Source organism: Panthera tigris, chromosome A2 (genome assembly GCF_018350195.1).
Source record: "Panthera tigris isolate Pti1 chromosome A2, P.tigris_Pti1_mat1.1, whole genome shotgun sequence".
NCBI lineage: Eukaryota > Metazoa > Chordata > Mammalia > Carnivora > Felidae > Panthera > Panthera tigris.
The window spans coordinates 117,405,048-117,427,938 of record NC_056661.1 but is presented as its reverse complement, the minus strand read 5'-3'; the positions used below and the strand labels follow the sequence as shown (position 1 = coordinate 117,427,938).

The 22,891-nt window shown below is 38.9% G+C and overlaps 1 protein-coding gene across 4 annotated transcripts in view; it reads left to right on the top strand.

Annotated features, from left to right (window-relative positions):
* SKAP2 (src kinase associated phosphoprotein 2) overlaps positions 1-22,891 on the top strand; it is a 194,147-nt gene that overhangs the window by 115,744 nt on the left and 55,512 nt on the right. For all 4 annotated transcript variants that reach the window (XR_006211749.1, XM_042968681.1, XM_042968675.1 and 1 more), the window contains exons 7-9: positions 2,452-2,576; positions 3,456-3,519; positions 3,870-3,992. Coding sequence is in view for 3 of the 4 variants with exons in the window: in XM_042968681.1 (XP_042824615.1) it covers positions 2,452-2,576; positions 3,456-3,519; positions 3,870-3,992 (312 nt within the window). In the remaining variant the exon portion in view is untranslated. The remainder of the gene's footprint in view (positions 1-2,451; positions 2,577-3,455; positions 3,520-3,869; positions 3,993-22,891) is intronic.

The window sequence follows — 22,891 nt, the reverse complement described above, 5'->3', positions numbered from 1 at the left end:
ACTCAGTCTTTATAGTGCTGATTTTACATCTCCAGATGTAAACCACTCCTCACGCATTTCCATCCCAACTGATGTCACATTGCCAAGAATTTCAGACCCAGGTTACAGATAGAAAGCATGGGCTTTAAATGAGACGGACCAAGTGATGAGAGCATTTGAGCCCTTGTGCAGCAAGGGAGCCACGTTCTTTCATCTGGTCTTTGAAGTTCCTTTTTTTTTCTTGGAAAGTTTAAAGACCTCTCTCACAAATGCCCTGTGTGGCTTTAATATTTGGCCTCTGACAACTTCCATTTTTTGTAATGAAATCTTTTGGCAGTCTAGTGGATCACTCACAGGGTAAATATTCCTGGAGCACTTAAATTTGTATTTGTGTGTGTGTGGGGGGGTATGTGTTGCACTGGGAAGGTGAGAAAGGTCTAGTAAGGTGTTAACTAGATTTTGTCCCACCATACCTACAATACCCCCTCAGTTGTTTTAAGAGCTCAATATAAATTTTTTCCCTGAATGAATGAATGACTTAGTCTTCTTTAAGGATTTAAGGTTAAGCAACAATGCTTAACCATTTCTTTCCCCAATATTATTTTTTCAGTTAGATGTTTTGTAAAATATGTCCCGGGAGTACCAGTTTCATAAAATGTTCTATGAAAAAAGGGTTCCATGTACAAATAATTTTGGGAAAGGCCACGTACTGAATCCCTCTCGTGGAAATGCAAGCATTATATAAATATATTAAGGGCCTCAAGAAGGCCCGGATTAACAAAACCTGGTTAACTCTTTTTAGCTCAGCATTTCCCGGACGTATTTTGTCATAGAAACCTATTAATACCTCATAAAACACACTATGAGAAATGCTGCTCTAATTTTTGTTGTTTTTTTCCTGAACATCACAGAGTATATTGTAGGCTTTTTCCACGAGGCAAGCTTCTAATTTTTAGATCATGGAAAGAGATGTAAATTATGACTTAATATGATTAGAATGTCCAGATTTCAGTCAGGAATTTCTAACTCAGATTTTTTTGTCCTCATTTGGTGTTTTGAACAAGATATGATCTTCATAACTTTTTAAAAATGTGTGTTACTTCAGGCATTAAATTAGTATATTTAAGAAAAGGAGATAAATATTTTATTGGTGCACAGAGCCAAGAGACCCCTCCACCCCATGATATGGAAGCATTTCTGTATTTCCCCCGAGCTCAGTAAAAGAGACAGTTGCCCTTACTCATGATTTTAATATTGTGCGTTAATCTAGGAAGTAAACATATAGTTGTACAGCTTTTCTATCAAAATGGTATAACTGGGTGAGTCGGAAAGCAGACTAATTTTATTTCGGTTTCATAGTATTAAATCTTTTCTTGTATTCCTACTTTATTTGTCTTTAAAATAATATCTGCCTAAGCTCAAGTTGTCTTTTCTTTTGGATCTTCATCATGCGGGATTCAGATGTGCTTTCCTAGTTTACCATTCACTGACTGGCTAAGAAGCCTACTTTTCTTTGGTTTTGTTTCAGCAACTAATACTTCCGTGCAGGCTTTACGTCCCTCTCCATCCAAATGCTTTGTTTTCCACTTGTAAGTTTTTATAATTAGTAGTTTTGTTTTGCTTTGCCTTTTATTTTATGCTTTTAAATCCATTCTTTTTATGTTTACTTTTTTTGTTTTAGAGAGAGAAAATGTGTGAGCAGGGTAGGGGGAGAGGGGAGAGAGAGACAGAGAGACAGAGAGAGAGAGACAGAGAGAGAGAGAGAGACAGAGAATTCCAAGTAGGCTCCGCACTAAGCGTGGCTAAGCATGGCTTGATCCTGTGACCTGGAATCATGACCTGAGTTGAAATCAAGAGTCGGATGCTCCACAGACTGAGCCACCCGGGTGCTCTGCTTTGCTTTTTAAATTTATGGTTTGTAAAATTTCAGTTTGTACCAATTTAGGAGATATTTTTTGGGAAGAAAACCTGTGATTTAGAGCTTTTCAGAGGTGGGATGTTGGAAGGCGGTAATGAGAAGGGATGGTGGTAAAAAAAGCCCAGTGAGTTTTCGACTCCAGGTTTCCCCACTGGCTCATAAATCTGAGAGAGCCATGGATTTGTAGCGGGTTTTTCCAGCAAGTTCTGAGTTCCCGTTCTTGGATTTTCCCTACACGTAAGTATCCTATTTCCATACTTCCTTCTGAATAAGACTGTATAAAAATAAGACTGTATAAGACGTCTGCAGACGTCTTCCTCTCATTCCCTAAGATATCCTTTTTAAACCCAACCATCCCCAATACTTCTGTAATTTTAGAATTAAAAGTGTTAGCTAGAAATATTATTTTAAACATTAAATACTATGAAAACAGTATGAACAAAGCATAACCCCTTCCAAGAATTGACAAAGAAAATCTAAATAAAAGATAATCAACTGGGCATTTATATTCACTGCAGTAAAGGAAAGTCTGACTTTCGTTTTATCTTCAACAGACAAGCAACAGAAAGGTGAATTCGCAATAGACGGCTACAATGTCAGAATGAATAACACTCTCAGGAAGGATGCAAAGAAGGATTGCTGTTTTGAAATCTCTGCTCCTGATAAACGGATCTATCAGGTTGGAGTTTTTGTGTTGTTTTGAAATTAAGTTGATAAAAGGTCCTGATTTCATTTATAAAGACATTAACATTTCGTTAAAACAACCCTCCCTGACATGTTAATAACAATAAAAAATACTGATCTTTATACAGTGAACATTCATATAAGAGGAAGTACATTTTTTAAAAAAAATCTCAGATTCGTTCAAGTGATACCTTCTCGAAAGTGAACAAGCGAATATGTAATTTATCAACTACGTCACATGTTGCATTTTATATCTGTTTTAATAGAACTGTGTGATTACTTAAAAGAATTACAGAGCAGAAAGAGTAAAATTATCAAACGAAAAATATCTGAGCGTTAATGCATACTGTATTGCTTAGGGTTGTGGGAGAAAATGAAGTTAAAGGCACATATCAGCTCTGTGATTCAAGAGCTATCAGCTAGCATCAATATGGAATGTATGTTTAATAAGTTTTAAATATCTGAGATTGCAGTTGAAAGCCAGTTAATTAAGTTGTCAGGTAGTGTGTTGGAATCTGACAAGAACATTTTTAAGAAAAGTGTACCCGGCAGTCTAAAGAAATTCATGGGTGTCTTCTAATTGTCAAGGGCAAATTTTGTTCATCAGTTCTGTCTTTGACATTGATGAAGAGAAGCAGCTTTTTTTCCTGCACAGCTGCCAGCTGCTGATCAGAGTTTCAAATCCATCATCCTCTGCTTCAATTACGTAAATTTGTCAAAATTAACTGTACATTATAAGGAGCATCCTTGCAAGAAAAGTAGTACGAGACATGAAAAGAATTACTAATGGTCTTAAAGAAGTGATAAGAGTGTGACATGCCTTTCATATTTCCACCGTGGGGATTTTTCTTACTCTTGTTTATTTTTTTATCAGTTCACAGCAGCGTCTCCCAAAGATGCTGAGCAGTGGGTACAGCAGCTGAAATTTGTATTACGCGGTAAGAGCAATCAATCGGACTAGTCACGGCAGTCTTTCAATACTGAATAACTGAATGAATTTGGATTTTCAAGTATAAAAGGTCGTTGGCTCCTATGAGGACGACCGAGGGAACATGATGGTGCGCTTCAGAGCTATAAAAGTGTTTCTTCTCTAAGTACCAACTGGCAACTTTGCAATTCACACATTTGTGTAGTGATCATTTTTTTTTTTTATAACAATGTTCCAAGTTAAGGATATAGCATATGATAATGTCGTGACTCTGTAGGGCTGCATCAGTTTAGAAAATAAGGTTTTGAAAACCACATTCGCGTTCTTAAAAAATTTGCCTGATGAACCACGTTTTTTCAGACATGGGATCTGATGTTATTCCTGAAGACAACGACGAAAGAGGGGAACTGTATGATGACGTGGACCATCCTCTGCCAACCAGCAGCCAGCCACCTGATGATGAAATTTATGAAGAACTTCCAGGTATTTATCGTCCGGTGATTCATTTAAGGATTTTAGGGCTTGTTTCATTTTTTCTCCCCCCTCAATGTCATATATCATCACGTTGACAACTGGAGCGGAACATGGTGAGCTATTAAAAACAAGGACAAAGAAAATCCCTCAAAACCCTATTTTATGAAAAGGGTTCTGCTTGAGGTATTTCAAGCGCGTGGATGTATACTCATGGAAAGTGAGTGGGATGTTAAAATGAAGCAGAGACAGTCCTAATCTCATGGGACTTTTGGCTCATTAGCATTGTTTACGCGACATAATTTTTTAATTAAAAAATCGACTTGCCTTACAGTTTTTTCCCACCAACTCACACATCGTTTTTTATTTATATATCTTGGAACTTGCATTAACCAGAAGTTCTATGCACACCCCATATGTCAACAACTTCTGCCTCGTATATTTCTCTCTGCTGTGGCGAATTGCACTGTCTTAGAAGAATATTGTCAAACTATCAACAAAAGCCTTTGAGGCTTGAAATTTTCTTGGTTGATATTTTATCATCGATATGGATAGGTTTTCTTTTTCTGCACTTACAGGCATTGTTGAGTGTTTATATGCCTCAGCATCTCTTACATAACATAAAATTAATTCTCTATTAGCTGTTTGACTTGTAGTTTTGAGGATCAAGCAGGACACAGAAAGGTAGGCATCTGGAACTTAGGGTACCTAGAGTGGGAACGCATTCAGGGAATCACTGCATTACTAAAACTATAGGTTGAAATGAGCTTTTTTCTAGCTATTAAAAAATCAGTAGAGAAGAAAAAGGGATTATGAACAATGTAAGTGAGATTGAACCAACATCTCACGTGGAGAAGTTGTTTTTCTCTGAAAATTGGTTTCAGAAATGCTTAAAATGTTCCAAACTAACGTGCAAATATCATTTTCAGTGAAGTCAATGGAGCATAGTAACAACTAGCACATGGACCTTAGAGTCAAAGTTTAAATTTGGGCTGTGCCATTTACTACCTCAGGGACCTTAAGCCTTGTCTTCTCCCTCATCTAGAATTCTTCATCTTCATCTATAAAATTCCTTTTTTCTTCGTCAATAAAATGGGGGTGATATCACCATGAGGGGAGTGAGGTGACTGTATCTGAAACTCTCAGCACTGTGCTTGAATCATGACAAGCCTGCACAATAAATTGTAACATCATCGTTATCGTTTTCATTATTGTATCCAGTAAATTCTTTTTTTTTTAAATTTGTTTTTAATGTTTATTTATTTTTGAGACAATGCAAGAGACAGAGTACAATCAGTGGAGGGGCAGACAGAGCGAGACACAGAATCTGAAGCGGGCTCCAGGCTCTGAGCTGTCAGCCCAGAGCCCGATGCAGGGCTCGAACTCACAAACCGTGAGATCATGACCTGAGCCGAAGTCGGACGCTTAACCGACTGAGCCACTCAGGCACCCCTATATCCAGTAAATTCTTACAAGTGCTTATATGAGGATGTAAGAATGGTTTTCTGATCAAGTAAGAATTAATGATTGTAATGGTATTATAAATTCAAGTACTATAGAAATGACTCAAATATGCATCTACATATTGTTTTTTACTGCCCATGGAAGATGATTAGTCTAAAAGCACAAGTTTGTGGGGAATAGTAATCTGGACATTTTTATTATTTTAATGGGGCTATATGTTTATAGCCTTTTCCTTTCTGATTTATCCTAGGGAAATGGGCATCTGCCATAGCATTAGTTATCCTCAAGTCAGGAAGAATATTTTCTGGCTGCTTGTTTTTAATCACATCATATTGTTAATACAGTTATTTGAGTTTGAAAAATGTCTGAAAGAGCTTGTGAGAATGTATACTGATGTAAAATGGAAGCGGGTAGTGCCCTTGAACGTGGTATTACTGTCGTACACATTGTATTCCTTTAAAACCCTGCAATGAATGGGTTACGTTACAGCGGTCGAATTGTCTGTTAATTAAGTTCTGTGTTTCTTCAACTTGACCATCCTGTCCCCACCATCCCTCCCCCCCCACTTTCATAACAAAGGTCCAAGGAAGCTCTCTTTTAGGTGGCTTGAAATCTTGAAAGGATGAAAACATCTTGTATTTTCTCTCACTGCAGATATGCTGCTTCATCCCTTTTTTTTTTTTTTTTTTTGGCTGAGGGCCACATAATTGTTGGAAATAACCGTTACTCCTTAAGGAGTCTTCCTTCTTGCAGAGGTGCTGGAAGAAATCTAAGCTGCTCTGGGATTCCTTGCCCCTGCCTGGGATCCCAGTTGCCGTACAAAGTGATTGAGCTCGATAGACCCTGCAACAGTGCCCCTGGGAAGGAAGCCGGCATAGGCGGCTGTGGATTGTCTACTTCTTCTTGCTTCCCCAGTGTACCCAAAAGCCGCTTCAACATCTGCACGGTGCAAGCTTGTCCAGTTGGAGCCAGCCGCTGCAGAGGGGATTTTTCTTAGCGAAAGTCCTCAAGTCGTCTCTCCGAGTGTGAGGGGTTTTTTTTTGTTGTTTGGTTTTGTTTTTTGGACTAAAACTAGAAAGTCACTTTTCTTTCTTTAAAAAAAGGATGTCCCCATTCAGGATAAACGTTGAGGTAGTTGCCTTCCCCTCTGTGAAATACGAATATAATTTGGAGAGGAGGTGAGAACAGGGGAGGGGCAGTGAACACACTCGCAAACTGTGGGTATTTTTCCAGTTCTGGACCAAAAACTATGTCTCTCTGAAGTCTGACTGGTTAAATTCCAAGAATTAATTCCTGCTACCATTTCAACACACTTTTCTATTACATATGGTTGAAAATCCCCTTAGTTGAAAGATGAGGCATACACATATGAAGAAAAATCGAAGTTTTCAGTGTGTTACTGTAAATCACAAGGTTCTTTTTCTGAGAAAGTAGAGCTCTCACTCTAAAAAATATATTTTTTTAAATGTAAGTAAACCTGTAGTGTTTCAGTCTTAATGATAAGAAGAAAACATTGTTTAAAAAATCGTATTGCAAAATATCCCTTGAAAAAAATGTTTGGTTCTGTGGGAACGTAAATAGTTGCCTTGTAATTGTTTTTCAGTGAGAATCTTCTAACTTTATTACCGGAGCTTCTCTTTCATTTCTTGTTCATTAATTTTTAAGTAACTTCACAAAAGAAGAATAAATTTGTAAGATTTCTTTGTGTTTAGGGGATTTATGCATATGCAACTCTTCTGTAAGAGTTGAAAGAGTGCCATTTCTGGGGAGTGGTAAAGCCATCTGGCTTTCCTTCACATACACTAATGGCTTCAACATCTCTTATGGCTTAGGACGCCTTAGCCTAGGTCAGTCAGGTTTGCTTACATTGTGGTATTACTATAGCATATTTGTGTTTGCACAGCTAATATATTGATCAAAGCGTGTTTACTGTTTCATAACACGGTAGGGAGTTCATTTGGCTTAGAACAGATTTCAGAAGTCAGTGCTCATTGTTTTCATTAGAAATACAGAAGAATCGTTTTTATTTGATTTTTGAATCTTCAAAGAGGAAACAGTGCTTGAGAAATTGCTGCAGAGATCGTCACAGCTTGCCTTTCTCTTCTAGTTACCATGTCACTTGATTTTTCCCCCCTTTAATGTCAGGAAATTGTGTAGCGACAACAATTAAGACTTTCTAAAGATATAGACTGAATAGAATCAGCCCAATAACAAGAACGGTAACCGCCCATTAGCCTATTAAATCTATAGCTTTACAGCTACAGGGGAATTGCCTTTGAAATTCTTCTGGCAAGTGGACTGGAAGAGACAGGGCAACATAAAACAGGAAGACGAATTTCTAATTCCATTAACCTATTTTTTAAGTGTTAATTCTTTTTTTTTTTTTTTTTTTTTTTTTGTAATGACAGATTGAACTATTCTGAGCCAGAAGCAAAGGATATTTTTATCCTTTGGTCATTCAAATACATTTAAAATGTATCCATTCCAGTGTCTGTATCTAAAATGGAATATAAAGTAAAATGCAGCTATAGATACATATTTTTCAAACTATTACGGATACATAAAAAAGAACAGTGTTTGGTTACTTAAATCTGAAGCAGTTTCTGGCAAGTAGACACGAATGACGTTAATCAGTAAGTGGTCCCAACCCTCGCCCAAGATACATTTTAGCTTTGCTTTCCTGCTGCATCCTTATCACTCCTATTACAAAGTTAATATCAAGACTGTAGGGGAGTCTGGAGTCTCTGATATTAACATCACTGTAAGGGAGAACATCTATAAGTTAGGGTCACTGCACACTTTCAATTGTTTATGTTTTGGTCTTTGCTGAATATAGATGTGACTTTCGTGTTGTTTATGTTGCCTGTTTCATGATATGGCGTGAAGCTGTGGAATAAATACAGTTGTGACTATCACGTAGCTTTTTCTCCACCTTGCTGTTGGCATTGCAGCACATCTCAAAACCCAGAATACCCGCAAAGCATAAATGGCTACTGGTAGAAAGATAAACTAACCCATTTTTGCAACTTGGAGCTCCATCAGTGGTCCTCAGCCACCAGAAGTTTTGGCCCTCCGGGTACCTATAATGATTTTGGGCTCGGAGGCATTTTTGGTTGCCGCAGCTGGTGTGTGTGTGTATGTGTGTGTGTTACAAACATCGAGTGGGGAGAGGACAGGGTTGCTGCTAATGTGCAGGGCGCAGGGCAGTCGCCACAACAGAGAATTATCTGGCCCGAAATGTCAATAGCGTTGAGGTTCAAAAACCCCCAGCCACACGCATGTAATAGAAAGCTTTCGGTTTATCGCCTTCTTATCTGTATCTCTCGAGTGATAGAAACCCATACCCGTGCTCCGTGTAGGAGTTTGTTTTTATTGCCACAACATGGGCCATAAACATATACGTAAACATATACATAAACATATATGTTTTCTTACATCTAGAAAACTAGGATTACATACAGCGGTTCTGGGTTACAGAGGACAAAATGAACTCGTCTGTCACTCTTTCCTTCAAGGGATTGAACTTCTGTCAGTCTTAGTGTAATGAGAAAACCGTGAAAGATGACAAAGGAGGGAAGCCTTTCCTCTGTTTTCATGAGCATAATCTGTGAAGGAAGAGTCTTTTTTTTCGATACTGCGTATATGTGTCTCTCTCATACAGATACTTGGCTTATAATACTCTGATAAGGCTGCTCTTTTGCAGCTGAAATGAGACCAGTGGGTGAGGATTGGGTCTTCTGAAAGGGAGTCAGGCCTCCTGGGAGAATGCAGGGCCGAGCAATTCCAGGGCCGCCTGAAGTTTGGCTCCTGTGGGACTTCTCTCCCTTCTCCCTTCTTGGGCCTGGACTTTGCAGAGGTTCATGGGCTCGAGATGGTGGGAAGACAGTTTGTGTCCCTGGAGGTGGGCAAGGAGGCAGTGAGGCAGCCCCATGAGGGATAGTGAGGACGGGCTCACATGAGTGTGCTTCACAACAAGCCACACCAGGTGCTTCTTCCTTATTCTCTCTTCATTTCCTTTTTGCTACTGCCGAGTTTTAGCTTCTAAATCTTGATTTTCCAACAACACATGCTCACTGGGAAAACCTTAAACATGGCTGACGTGCACAAGACAAACCCTCTGCCCGACGTAAACATTAATGGTTTGATATGCATCTTTTGTCTTTTCTTTCCCATTTACAAACATACAGATGCATATACAGATCTTTGTAAAATAAGATCCTTTACGGGGCGCCTGGCTGGCTCAGTCGGTTGAGCATCTAACTTCGGCTTAGGTCATGATCTCATGGTTTGTGGGTTTGAGCCCCACGTCGGGCTCTGAGCTGACAGCTCAGAACCCAGAGCCTGCTTCAGATTCTCTGTCTCTCTGTCTCTCTCTGCCTCTCCTGCTCACACTCTGACTCTCTCTCTCTCAAAAATAAACATTACAAAAATAAAATAAAATAAGGTCGTTTATTTCATTTCCTTTTTTTGACTTTATTTCCTTTCATTTCCTTCCTACTATTATTTTCTTCCTTTTCTCCTTCGTTTTTCCCCCTCCCTTCCCTTTTCTATTTCCATCCTTTGTTTTCTTCCTTGCTTTCATTTCTTTCCTTCCATAAATATCTTGAGCACCTGCTCCATGGCAGACACTGTATACAGGTGCTAGGAACCCCCCTGTCATTCCTACATGGGTCCTAAAGGGGTGCAGCTATGCTTTCCCTTTCTGGCCCGAGCCTTGACTCACTATTGCACCCTCAGTTCCCTGTGCTTATTTATGTCTTATGTATATACGCTGTTTTCATGTCTCATGAGTTTGTTGTACTGGCTTTTCTGATACAGGAATCCTGTCTTCCAGGGTATAGTTTCAGAACTATTGTGACACCTTCTCTCAGACCGTCCTGCTCCTCCCCTCTTCCTCTCCAGCTGCCCTTTATCTTCTGGCTCTGCCCCCCTGCCCTGCACACACAGAATACCTTTCCCTATATCTGTGACCAGTTAATTTGCTGTGATAGAGAGCAAGGACTTTGAAGGCAAACCTACATTTGAATCCCGGTTCCGCCCCTGCCTGTGTACGTTAGCCAAAAGGCAAGCAAACACAGGAAAAGTGGCAATGCAAGAAACAAGAACATAGACATGGGCAACATGTGTCAGTAACTTTAACTACAGATTACTCTTAAACGAGTTTTTTATTTTTTAATTTAATTTAAGAAGTAAAACTAAATTTAGCTAACAGTTAAAAAAATTTATCTGGGATGAGGCGCCTGGGTGGCTCAGTCGGTTAAGCTTCGATTCTTGATTTCAGTTCAGTCATGATCTCATGGTTCATGAATTGGAGCCCTGCATAGGGCTCTGTGTTGACTATGCAGAGCTTGCTTGAGATTCTCTCTCTCCCCCTCTCTCTCTGCCCCTCATCTCTGCCCTCTTCTCTCAATATAAATAAATAAACATTAAAAAAAAATTAACCTGGGGCAAGTGGGAGATGGGAGACAGTGAAAGCATGCTAAGTGTTGTGCAGGAGGAGAGAGGAGAAAAATACTGAGTAACCGTAGTCTTTGTTAGGAAATGCATGTTAAAATTTCCAAGTACTAAAGAAATAGGAATGCAATCTTGGGATTCCCAAAGCAGCAGAGGGGAAATAAAAGATGATCACAGGGAAAAAAAAAAAAAATTCAAATCCAAAAGAAGGCAGGAGAAAGAAAGAGCAAAGAGAGAAGATGGTAAAAATAAGCCCAAATTTTAAAAGTAATTACAATAAATAGAACTTGATTAACTCAATCTAATAAAGGACAGATGATCACATTGGATTTTTTTTTTTTTGATCTAGCAACTTACAGGAGCTATTTCTGAAATGAAACCACATAGAAATTTTCCAAGTAAGAGAATGGAAATAAATAAACCAGGCAGTCATATTCAAACAAAGCTACTATCCACATTAAACACTAGACAGTGTAAAATTTAGGGCATAAAGCATTAATAGGACTGGAGAATGACCCTACATAATAATGGTAAAAATAAGATAAAGCTTAAATGCACTTAACTGCATAACCAAAAACTTAGAAGATAAATTTGACAAATCTTCAATTATAGTGGGAGATTTTTACATACCACTTTCAGAAACTGGTAGGCCAAGGAGGCAAAATATTAGTAACTGTATGAAAGATCTAAACCAAAAAAGATTGATGAACAATCTAGTCTATCCAAAAAGATATTTAGTACACATAGAATAGTTATGGAGATTGACCATATGAGTTCACAATAAAAATCTCAACAAGTTTCTATGAATCTATATCATACAGACTGTGTTCTTTAACTGCAATGAAATTTAATTAGAAACCAACACTAAGAAAGTAGTTGAAAATACCCAAGCCCCTGTGTTTGGGGGCTGAAAAACAAACTTCTGAATAGCCTACGAGTCAGTGGAAATCACAAAATATGTAGTTGTGAGAGACAATGCAAATAGTACAAATAAAAACTCGTGACATGGGCCTTAAAAACTCTATTTAGAGGGATATGGTGGTGAGTAAAACACATGAGAAAATCAATTCCTAATGAGCTGGAGCTTAGAGAACTATAAAAAAAGATGAAAAAAGGCTGTAAAATAAATGCAGTGATTAAAGAGACAAAAGAAGGAATAAAAACTCTAGTAAGTGAAAAAGGACGCTATGAAAAAAGATCAGATTTCTCTTTCAAAGAACCAAATAGACTCATTGTAAATTATTGGTGGTCTGGATTATTTAGCCACCAAATCGTAAATTTTTAGACTCACATATTTATGTTTACATTGCCTAGGGAACCATTAGAATAATTATTAGAACACCCTATTCTAATAATATAATCATTAGGAGAATCAGAATGTTTAAAATTTTGAACCAGAAGATAAGCAAATGTCAGCCACTCTAATCAGACCAAAATGCTGACATTTATAAAACAAGAAGAAAAATTACACTCATGAGCCTGGGCCGTTAAGAGTTTCTGTGAATCTTAGATGAAGAACTCTAAATCTGTGCCAGAAGGGGAAATATTCACATTGTAAGCTTTATATCTATACATAACTGAGCACTCTATTTTTAGCATCGAGAAATCTCAAGGGTTAGCTTCAAGCTTCTAATCACCTTCGTATCACCTTTTTTTTTTTTTTTCCTAATGTTTTATTTATTTTTAAGACAGAGACAGAGCATGAGCGGGGATGGGGCAGAGAGAGAGGGAGACACAGAATCTGAAGCAGGAACCAGGCTCCGAGATGTCAGCACAGAGTCCGATGCGGGGCTTGAACTCTCGAACTGTGAGATCATGACCTGAGCCGAAGTCAGACGCTCAGCCGACTGAGCCCCCTGGGCACCCCTCGTATCACTCTTTTTAACTGTAGTCTTCATTCTGCAGATATGAGTCACTTTCCAAGTAGAATATACACAGATCAGAGCCTGCTTTTGTTTTTCATTCCTCCATGTTTTCAGAAGATAGAACATGATAAAGTTTATAGTAGCTTTACAAAAACTTATTTGCTTCTTTAGGTCCCAGGGGAAAAAAAATACACACACATCCATATACCTGCATGAACACACATGTCTATAGAGACAGACACAGCAAGAGAGCATCAGGCTTCGCTATTTTTGCAGATAGGTCAGCTGGGAATATCAACTTCCTAAGAGTACTCAGCTGCTTACTTTAAAGCAGTGATGAATAAGAATGGACAAGTTCAACAAAATGTCAGTGATAAATATAAGCACTCTTCATATCTGGCCTCAGCACATGCTGCAGTGGAGTAAATGCAAGCCTTCAAACAAAGTGGGGGAAAAAATCCAGTCTTAACTTAAGCTCAAGTGAAATTTTGCTTTGATTTTGTTTCAAACAAGACTTTCTTCTATAGATTTGTCCCCCTTTATTAGAACTGATTTGGAATTTTTACAAAGAAGTAACAACTTCTTATACCTGTGTCTCTGTTAGCCCCTTGATTTCTTAATGCAGGAGCTGAGATGGGGCAGATAATTTTTCTCATAGACAAATAAGGAAATTTAGATGCAGAGTGGCATGAGGAGGTCTCTTTGGAACAAGATCCCAAACTTCCTGGCTCCTTGTCCGGGCTGTTTTCCGTATTCCTGATCCTGGTGCAAGGAGATACAACCTAACTCCGTTTCTCTTTAGCATAAAAATTCACGGGAGAGCCATTTATCCTCACCTGCTCACCCTTTCATCCCTGGCAATTTGATTTTGTATTCTTTTTTATTATTATTATTATAAAGAGAGAGAGAAAGAGCATGCATGCTGGGGGGAGGGTCAGAGGGAGAGAGGAAGGGAGAGTATCTTAAGCAGGGTCCAGACCCAGTGCAGAGCCGGACCTGGGGCTTGATCCCACGACGCTGGGACTCTGACCTGAGCCGAAATCAAGAGTTGGATGCTCCAGTGACTGAGCCACCCAGGCGCCCCATGATTTTGTATTATCCCTTAACTAAAACAGCTTCCTTAAAGTCACCAGCACTCTCTCAGTCATCAGTTTCTGTCCTCAAATTCACCTCCAGAAATTTTATTTTGCTGACCACCCCTTTCTTCTTGAAATTCTCTCCTCTTTTGGCTTTTGCCATCTTGTTTTCCTGTTATATGTAATATTTATACCTAAGCATCTCAGCACTGTTTTAGATTTCCTCATTTCCTGATGTTTACTGATTGTTTTTCTGTTTATCCATTATTTCTTTAATAGTGAAGCTTTTTGCTTGTACTTTGTCTTCTCATTATACATTCTTAGTATTATGCATCCAGTTAATGGATTCAACAAATATTTATTGAAAGTCCATTACATACCAGGTTCTATTCTAGCTGTGGGGGGTTTTGGCATAAAAAAGGCAGACGTTGTCTCTATTAAGATAATTATGGTTTATAGCAAGTGCTATAAAGATCAGAGATTGATATGGGAGGAGTAACTGTTTTATAGTCTGTGGTCAAGGAAGGGGTGGCATTTAGGGGCACCTGGGTGACTCAGTCAGTTGAGCGCCCAACTCTTGGTTTCGGCTCAGATCATGATCTCACGGTTCAGTGGGTTCGAGCCCCACTTCAGGCTCCGTGCTGTCAGCGGAGCCTGCTTGCGATTCTCCCTCTCTCTCTCTCTTTCTCTCTCTCTCTCTCTCTGTCCCTCCCCCACTCATGCATGCCGTCAAAAATAAATAAACTTAAAAAAAAAGAAGACGTGGCATTTAAACGAGCTTCTTGGATAAAACTGGTAAATGCAGAAATTCAAACGAAGCACTTTCTAGGCACAGGGAACATCAATGCAAAGGCCCTGAGGCTAGAGAATGCTGAGGTGTTCAAGAACCACTGGTAGCCCCTCAGAGGTTAGAATGGGATTGAAGAGGTAGGCAAAGGAAATCATCTAGACTAACATCTAAACATTTAGAGCAAAACAAAATGTCTTCACTGAGTAGCTAGTTCATCAAAAGATTTAAAAGGTGATATGATAATTATAACAGTAGAAGTTAACTCTTAGTGTGTTCCAGGTACTTTCCTAAGTATTTTCTCATTTACTAAGTATAAATATTTTATGGCCTAGGTATTATTACTACCTCTATTTTATAGGTAAGGAAACCAAGTGGTGGAATTAGGACTTGAACCTAGGCATTCTGACTCTTAGCCAATACCTATACCGCCTCTCAGCAGAAACTTGTGAGAATCGCTTTGTCCTTAGCTATCAAGTAAGCACTTACTGGCACACGTGTACCAAAGACACCAGAAAGGGTAATGCACCAATCAAATTTCATCTTCACGTCTGACCTCTCCTTTGAGCTTTGGCCTCCTATTTCAAGTGACTTTTGGCCATGATGTCAAACTCCTGTCTAAGATCAAATCCATCATCTGCCTTGTGGCTCTTTATCCTTTCTTTTCTATTTCTATTAATAGCATTAATAGTCATGCAGGTTTTAAAAAATAAAACTCAAAACCATCCTTGATTCCTTCCTTGATCCCTACTCCCCGAATCCAGTCAGTTGCCAGTTGCTACTGATTCTGCCTCCAAAGCATCATTCATCATCTCCAGTGCTCTGCTCACTCAGGCTTCAACAGTTCCTCAACCTGAGTCATTATCAGAGCTCCTAAGTGCTCTCCCCACTTCACATGTGTATGTCTGTCTCACCAACCAATTTGATCATCTATTCTATGCACTGCCAACAGATTGATCTTCCTAAAACATGACATGGTCGCAGTTACCCTTGCTCAGTAGCCTTTGTGGGTCTTCACAGCTTAGGGGATCAAGGCCAAGCTCGCTGGCCCTTCCGTGATGTGACTTAACATCCACCTTTCCACTCCCATTCCCACTTCTCTGACCCTTTATCCAGCAGAATGAACTCTTACCCACTCTTTATTCCCGCCCCATGCTCCATCTCAGTACCTTCATCCCCTATATAGCACTGGGTGTCTTGTCTTAAATCAATGTGCTGAATGAATGAAGTACTTAAAAGACAAAAATTCACTCACATAGCATAAGATAACACTTTTGGTTGATTTCTTTTCCATCCACCCAGTCCACAATCAAATCTACCTTATTTTCTAATATAGTCTCATTAGCCCCAAGATATAGAGTGGATGCCCATGAGAAACGAGTAAGAGGCCCTTGAAAATTCTCTATATTTAGGGGGCACAGTGCAGTCTCTTAAAGTATAGAATGGTATAATACCACACACAGCATAGTATTACGATATGGTACTAAATACATTTTTACTGTGTCCTCTACCATCCCGGGCATCGACACTTTTATCAGGAATGTCTTAGCTGATGTTAGGAGACGGCATATGCAAAAGAACTTAAAATTACCTTTATAAACAGATTAATTTTTCATTTAATAGGGAGAATATTTTCAAGAAACATAAAATTCAGAAGTTTCGTAAGTCCTATCTTCTACTGCCACAAAACGTTGGATGGCTGTCCGCTTCCCCCAGGACAGAGGGCGTACTCCTTTGGCGTTCAGAGATCTTCCACAGGCTGGTGGAAACCTCACATTCCAGCCCACTGTCGATTATGCTGCACTAACTCTCCAGTTTCAACAAACTGGCTTACTCTTCCTTCTCCCTCAGACATCCTTGACTTTTCTCAATACTTTTGTTCATATATATCCATCTATATGGAATGTTCTCCTTTTAGTCCAGTCCCTAACCAGATTTTCCTGACTTTCTAGGCCCAGATCAAATCCCGTCTCCCCAGAAAGCCTCTTCTGCCCATCCCAGCCAAAAGTGACCACTGCTTTTCTTAACTTCTTTCTGCAGCACCTTATGTTTGAAGACGAATCACACACAGCTTTTGTGGCATTTTTAATGTTGTTATCCACCATGCTGTAAATCTTCTGTTACTTTTCATGTCACTGTTTATTCAGCAAACAAATGGATGGATCTTTATAACTTATCTTTATTAATATATTTATTATGCATACAAGCTCCTTGAGGGTAGGTATCAAACCTTATATTTCTTGGCATTCCCTAGAATAATACTTAAATAAGTGCCCTCCTCATAAGAAGTCTGAAAATATAATAATCTAGTCTTCATTTAGAGGGGTCTGTTAGTTAAGAGAAACTCTTTTTCTCTCCATGATACTTCTTTTGCTAATAACAGCAATTCCTACGGAATCTTAAAAGGATGATTGTACTGACCAGTATATTATCAGTGGTATATTGAAGCATGGCTGATCTCCCAAAACCTTGTTAAAATCTAACATTACTGTTCCAGCGAGCATAGTCTCAAATAAATAAATTTGTGAAATGTAATACATTGAGTGATGAAAAGCTCTAATATCATCAATCTTTTGCCCCATTAAAGATAGATCATCTACTGTGAGCAACAGGACCGACTTGAGTTACCATTTCCCTCTGGTAGGTTAGTCATCTCAAGCAAGACATTTCCCAGGAAATGACATTCTCCTCTGCTCCCACTCATTCATTAAAGACCACAGGTTTTCACTCTTATGTGGATCCTGAGAAACTTAACAGAAGACCATGGGGGAGGGGAAGGGAAAAAAAAAGTTAGAGAGGGAGGGAGCCAAACCATAAGAGACTCTTAAAAACAGAATAAACTGAGGATTGATGGGGGGCGGGAGGGAGGGGAAAGTGGGTGATGGGCATTGAGGGGGCCACCTGTTGGGATGAGCACTGGGTGTTGTATGGAAACCAGTTTGACAATAAATTATATATTAAAAAAAATTTGTAAAAAAGAAGACCACAGGTAAAGTAGGTCTAAAGAGCACAGGACCACAATGTGTCCTGTGTATGATTTTTAAAAGCTGACATCCGCAAGGACAAAAATCAGGGTTTAATGTCAGCAGTAAGAAAGTGATGAGCTTCGTGTTTAAAAATAAACTCAGATATGGAAAGTTGCATAAGCACCATAAGGGAGTGTGAAACAAAGAATTAACGATTAGGTAGTCGTGTGGGGAAAGTGTTTAGAAGTTATCTTTCAAGCCACGACTTTGATTCGGTGGGTGTGGAAGAGTCTTGGAGGGTCTAGAAAAGAGGAAGGCTGTGGTCAAGATTCAATTTGCTCACTCCTAGTACCAGCCATGGCTTACATTAAGTCTTTTGTTTCCCTTCTCTGCTCCACACCCTTTCCTTCAATTAAGCCAGCTTCTTTTCCCAGCCCACTGTTTACATGTCCTGCTCCTGATTTTACATTGCCTATTACATGCTCTCATATACCAGATAACCTCATTTCACTTCCCTTGTCCGCCTGTGTTTTCTTTCAAAACTTACCTTACATCTTAGTTCTTCCTGGAAACCCAGCTTGATTAGGCAGGTCAAGATGAAGGTCATTCATATTCATAATAAACTATAACCTCTCTACATATTGCTTAAGGCATAAGTGTAAGAGATGGTAACCTCAGAACATGTAGATACACATATCTAGACATTTTTAAATATGTGGGTTTTGAGTCTAGTTGTTTGATATTTCCTGGGGGTCCAGCATTACTTTAAAGGTATTCAGAAGTAATCATTTAAAATTCTTTTTTCTTTAATTTTTAAAAAATGTTTATTTTTGAGAGAGAGAGAGAGAGAGAGAAAGAGACAGTGCGAGTGGGGAAGGGGCAGAGAGAGAGACACATACAGAATCCGAAGCAGGCTCCAGGCTCTGAGTTGTCAGCACAGAGCCTGATGCAGGGCTTGAACTCATGCACCGGGAGATCATGACCTGAGCTGAAGTCGGACACTTAACTGACTGAGCCACACAGGCGCCCCAGTCATTTAAAATTCTAATAAATGGACTGAAAAGGAGCAGTGAAGAAAATGCAACATAAAATGAAATGAGACAAGAAAAAAGAAAAAAGCCTAACTTGTACATGAGCAATTCAACTATTTATTATTCATGCAAGAAACTTTTGTTTTAAAGTTTTTACCGAAATTCCAGTTAACATACAGTGTAATATTAGTTTTAGGTGTACAATATAGTGATTCAACATACAACATCCAGTGCTCATCATGACAGGTGCGCTCCTTTATCCCCATCGCCTATTTAAACCATCTCCTTGCCCACCTCCCCTCTGACGGCCATCAGTTTGTTCCCTAGTTAAGAGTCAGTTTCTTGGTTTGCCTCTCTCTTTTTCTTCCCTTTGATCGATTGTTTTCTTTCTTAAATTCTACATATGAGTGAAATCATATGGTATTTGTCTTTCTCTAATTGACTTATTTGCTTAGCATAATATTCACTAGCTCCATCCACGTTGCCTGCAACAAATTATTATCAATTATTCATGCAACAAATATTTATTAGGAAGCTATTATGTGTCAGGCACTATTCGAGGCACTGGGGATACAGTATCGGCCAATAAAACTCAGTTAGTTGAATAGCACTATAAAATAATCGGTAAGAAATAGTTTTGAAGAAGTTATCAGAAGACTGAGGAGAGACTGATAAACAATGATCAAAGCCAAGTCTATGCCAGTAGATGATCTGTCTATCTGAAAGGATCGTACTCAGTGAACAAAATGTGGTTCTGAACACCAACTAGGAGCGTTTTGAAGGTGAAAGTGAAGTGATCAAGGTAAGGGAGTTTATTAAAAACACGTTCGGGTGGGGTAACTATTGGTATATTTGGAAAAGGCCAGATTATAGCATATTCAATGTCATAGGGAGAGAGGAGAATTTGTATTCATGGAAGGATTGGACAAAGAGTTAACAAGAAAGAAAAAGATTTTTAAAAACAAGTGCCAAGCCCCTTTAACATCTAAACCTATTTTTTTTTTTTGCCCCAATAACAACAACAACAACAACAAAAGACTTTCCAAAGGAAGTGGTGGAAGAAACCCCATTGCTTGAGACATTAAAAACCAGATGGTCCAAAGCCCCGGAAAATATTCACGCGGGATCAATCCTTCACTGGGTGAAAAAGCAGAGGGACCAGTGCAATTTGTGTTTCGAATCTCTGGCTCAGCAATGCTCTGAAAATAACGATTTATATTTCCTCCGACCTTTCCTTAGTTTCTTAGCTCCCCTTTGTGGTCTCAAAGCATTCTGTGTTGACTTCTGTTAGGGCCGGCCACACAGGATTTGCCTGTTTACTTGGGCATCCCTTGTGCTGGCTCCAAGCATTGCGAGCTTATCAGGTTTTCTCCCTGACCCAGCAGGAGTGCTGTGTGCCCCGGGTTCTGGAAATGCGCCTGCACAATGGTTTTGCATTTGCTTCTGCCACAGCCCCAGGAGTTTCAGTCTTTGAGTTAAATTTCTTGGCTGGGGAAAACCACACTTGAGGACAGTATAAATTTGGAACTCACATTGTACAGGCCTGGGGTTTTGATTTCTCACAGGAAACCCTTTCCCTCCCCCTCTGACCACCACCATCCAGAGCCCTAGAAAGACAAAAAGCTTCCTTGTGGTTTCCCTGGGTTGGTGGGGGTCTTACTTCCAGCTCTCTGCTTCTCATGGGCCCAAGGCCATGTCTCCTGTATCTGTGAAGATATTAAAGCTCCAGCCTCAACCCCAGCCTGCAAATGGTCAGCATTCTCCTTTGAGCAACTGAGGAGAGACAGGTCTGTTTCAGCTTGGTTGACCATATTGCTAGAGGCTGAATTCCTAGTCAGTAATTGCAAATACACAACAATGGAGACTTAGCTGAGTTATAAGTCCTTGATTTATATACTTTAATTCAAGTCAAATAAACAAAAATTGGAGCATATACGAGGCAGATGTGAGGTGTCTAATATTTTTCTCCTGAGCACCAATGGTCTTTATACTCTTAATATTAATTACTTCTTGATAGGAAAGAAATTTTGTTGAATTTGTGACGGAAAAGATCCTAAGGCTACTGATTACAATTTACAGGAAAAATGACATTTGTATATACATAGAACTACCCAGAAGTTATATCAACATAGAGATCCGTCCAGATCCAAATGTATGCTCTGCTTTTATAACCGAAGAATAATTTGTGTTTGTATCTGAGGTCATGTCAGATGAGGTTAATGTGGTTACATGAGACTATATCTTAACAATGGGGTTGGCATTCCAATCAAATGAAGTTCTTCTAATTTAAATAACATATTTTACTCCCTGTGCTGATCAATCATTTTCTCTCCCAGCAAGTCAAACCAGTTTTTGCACTATTGATTTGCAAAACTTACATGGCATAAACATTATGTGACAGAAGTTGTTTGTTATTAAGAGAGAGAATATCATCTCTAAGAAACTTGTCATCTGGAAATAGGAAAAATCACACCAAGTAATTTTATTTGTATCATGGCTTTTTCACTGTCGGCTCCATTTGTGACAGCTGATTTCATATTAAATATTAACAGTATTTTTTTTATGCTTGAATGCGCCATAGTAGGAAGTAGGTTTTACTCAGAACTTTCCTGGTGAGAAAGTATATCATTCCAGTTTAATGATACATCGCAGACCAGTTATAAAGAACATTTTCTATATCTAAGACAACTAGGCTACCACTTGGATGTCAAAATTTTGAAGCTTTACTTTAGTGTTAGGAGGTTATTGTTTTTGGAGATCAGAATTGGTAAAATATTGGGAGTTTCATTTGGTTTGTACTAGTATAAACAGGCATAGCTTTTAGAAATCACGGATGTTCATATACATTATATATGATTATAATGAATGAGCTATGGAAACAGTCCATCTGTTGTTGGATTTTTGATATGGAAAGCAAATTAGAATTTAGTTTTTTTCATTTTCAAGAAGACTAATACAATAAAAAACACTTGTGCATTTAATTTATTTCTGGTAGTGGTAGGACAAGTCTTATCAGTAAATTTTTATGGAATTTCGGTGATGTCTACTTTAAAACAGGCTAACTGAATTGTGTTGGATCTCTTGGGTTTGTGAAGTGTGTCTGTGATTTGTGCTGTTTTGATACTACTTTTCAATATATGAAAATACCCACGAGACAGGCTCCTGCTGAATTTCTGGTCACTGTGTCATCAGTGCTACGAGTGCACGTTGTCAGTTGTTTAAACATTGTGAAATCCACTGTGGGCTGGCAAGAAGCATCTGGGAGCCAGACTTTTCCTGTGGACACATGCCAAGGAGTGTATTGTATTTCCTCGCTAAAGTGAACTATATTGAGATCATTTTTCTTTTTGAGTTTTTTAATCCAGGAATTATTTTCTAAAGCTAAGGAAGGATCACATAATAAAATTGTTTATAACTACCTGAATTCTGGAGTAGCTGGTTGACAACTACTCTTATGTAGCTACAGTAGGTGTTGTAAGTCATGCAATTAAACTACTTTGGGTAGCGAGCAGTATTCTCCTAATTAGACTGCTCAGGAAAGTTGATATGTCATTTCATATACTCTCCTTCAATCGATGATTTACTCTACATATGGACAATGAACACTGAATGACCCCTTGAATAAGTACTGTAGTTGGCATGTCATTAAATGCACATGTTTGATTGCATTATTTAATCAGATATAAACCTTAAATTGCATTTTCATATACACAATTGCAGAATAACCTTTATTTTAACTAAACATGCCAGGAAAAGTTTGTAAAATGTCATACTTAGCTTAAAAAAATCTGAACAGTTGTGAGTCTGGGATGGGAAAACAAGAATGCTTTGTCATACTGGAAAAGAGGCTGGGGGGTTAGCACTGACACTGCCTAGACTGTAGTTTCCTAAGGTGGCAGGGACTCGTGTTTCTAGAATGGATACATTTACTCCAAGTGTTACCCTGCGTCACTGTTGGGTGAGACCTTAAAAAAGGAAAGATCCGGTTTGCCTGATATGGACATTAAAAATCCCTTGGTCCTTTTACATGAGAACAGACATTTTGTTTATGATGGCCTTATTTCTGGAATCCAAGTAAAAGACACTTTGCAGACGGGAGTACAGCTTATCCCTTTAGAGAGTCAAAACTGAGCAAGTGTGGTTTCTCACCCCCCGTTTTTTATTAAGTTTCAGGTATACAGCTTTATAATTCACAGTACAAAGTGATCACCACTGTAAGTCTAGTTACCGTCCATGATAGAGTTGACCCCCTTCCCTTCAGTAACCAC